The 1,988-nt window shown below is 52.4% G+C and overlaps 2 protein-coding genes across 2 annotated transcripts; both read right to left on the minus strand.

Moving 5' to 3' along the window:
• Positions 1-3: 3 nt before the first annotated feature.
• On the minus strand, positions 4-258 carry SETTUDRAFT_76799 (uncharacterized protein; the record flags this gene model as incomplete). Its single annotated transcript, XM_008028183.1, has 1 exon — positions 4-258. A coding segment is annotated over one exon (255 nt), but the record flags the coding sequence as incomplete, so codon positions are not given.
• Positions 259-455: 197 nt separating this feature from the next.
• SETTUDRAFT_48000 (uncharacterized protein) lies at positions 456-1,673 on the minus strand (the record flags this gene model as incomplete). Its single annotated transcript, XM_008028184.1, has 6 exons — positions 456-497; positions 603-810; positions 860-1,115; positions 1,164-1,271; positions 1,324-1,410; positions 1,460-1,673. The coding sequence occupies 6 exons, from the start codon at positions 1,671-1,673 to the stop codon at positions 456-458; spliced, it is 915 nt and encodes a 304-aa protein (XP_008026375.1).
• Between the last annotated feature and the right edge of the window lie 315 nt (positions 1,674-1,988).

Here is a 1,988-nt window from a genome sequence, read left to right on the forward strand (position 1 = left end):
TTGAGTGACACCAAGGAGAAAGCCCTTTTCGTCCATATTATAGATATTTTGCGGCTGGATATCGTATTTCTCGATATAATCGTGAAGTAGACGGAAGTAATTATAGTAATCTTTAAAATCGTCAGCTTTTTTGCAGTTTTGGTCGATGCCGGCGGTGTTTCTGGTGATAATTTTCTCTCTGTTCCGCCGAAGAAATCTTGTAACCCAGCTGTTAGATGGCTGTCTTTTTGCAATATTGGCAACATATTTTTTAATCATCTCTTGGGACGGTGGAGTACTACGCTTAGAGAGTTTTTCTATGTGCTGGACAAGGTATTTCTCTTGTTGTGGTGAGAGTAGTCGTCGTGGGTGTGCAGCGGCTGCACGCGACCGCGTTTTGTTTTGGTGGCGACGCGTTAAAGTTGATGCCGCAACACCATATATTTTTGCAGCTGTACGGTACGAGATTTGTCCTTCTAGACCTTGCGAATTGATTGCCGCAAGCGCTTTTTCGATAGCTGTCATGGTGGTGGAGTTGTGGGGATTTGAAATTGGTGGGTTCTACTTTGGGAGATGCAGGGGGTGTTGCATTGTCTGACCCGTTGCACGCATTGACCACCCACACTACCCTTGGTACCTATGCGCGAGCCGAAAAGAGGCCCGAATACCCGCACGAACGGAGCACGGAGCATGGGCAGACAGGCGCAGATGATGCCGGCATTTGCTTCTATTACTGACCATATCGTCGCGGGAATAGGGCCCAGGGTTGGATCGGGGTTGGTGGCTGATCTTGCAATCGTGGTAGCCCGATAGATGGATGCAAAAGTGACGCTTTGTGGCGTTAGTACAGTGCCGCGGATAGATGCTCCAAGGTACATACAATCCACCAGTGCCGAACACAAGGGCTATACCCAGTTTCTCCGTCGTACCCATGGTCAGTTTCAGGATCTGTCTGAAGGGCATGAAAAGCAGTGCAAAGTCGGTGGTGATCTGGACCGTCGCGTACGAGATCCACCACGGCTCATTCGAAAAGCACTTTGCTCCTTTGATCGAGTGGTCCCAAAACCCGGCGATTGGCGTGCATTGAAAGACGGTAGCAATACTAAAGGCCACGCCTGTAATCACGATCCAAGTATCTGGATAGACTTAGCAACGGTTTCCACCACGCCAATCAAGACACTTACTCATGACATGGCAGGCAACGCGGAAAGACTTGGTGGAGACGGCAAAGATGCGGTAGTACAGGCAGACAACAGACGTCTTGTTGAATAGGAGGACCAGCTTGTAGACGACTATCGTGGTCAGCAGAGTCGTGGAGACAAGGATGGCTGGACATGTACGCACTGTTTGCCCCATAGAACCACTTGCGAGCAATGACGCGCGAATCAGCAGGCAGTGTCTTCCAAGGCCTCCCATAGCCGTATACCACAGCTATACGTACGGGGTTAGCAGTCGTTGTATAACGCCCAGATGCACTCACCTTGACACTCGGTCAGTGTCAACAAGACGGAACAGGCCAATGCTGCCAGAATCAGATAGTCGTCCACCCCCAGCCCACTCCGCTTCATAAATCGCTGAGCAAGGCGTGCGCACACAAAGAGGCCCGCGAGTATGACGGCCAGCACGCTCGTGAGCCAGAGACTCCATCCGCGCTCAACCGGACCCTGAGAGCCCAGCCCTACATTGGGAGACATGCCGAGTGTCGAGGGAGTCGAGTCTCAAGGATGCAGCGAGTGGTGGTATGGCAGGCTCAGAAGCCCATGCAGAGCGGGGACTGGCAGCATAATCAAGGGCCGTGGGGTCAAGATGGGATGCAGCATTAGGGAGGCATTGCTCATGTCACGGTGCGCGATATGCAGGGCGAGGGACACAATGCCGTGGATACGGGTGACCTCGTGGGGCGACCAGGGCCATTGTCGACCCGCGTGGAAAATCTTGCCTCGTGGCCTTCCTGGTGGGGTTGGATCCAGATCAGAGTAATGGCATTTGTTTGGCTGTAGCCGAGAGTG

The sequence above is a fragment of the Exserohilum turcica genome, assembly GCF_000359705.1.
Source record: "Exserohilum turcica Et28A unplaced genomic scaffold SETTUscaffold_228, whole genome shotgun sequence".
Lineage (NCBI taxonomy): Eukaryota > Fungi > Ascomycota > Dothideomycetes > Pleosporales > Pleosporaceae > Exserohilum > Exserohilum turcicum.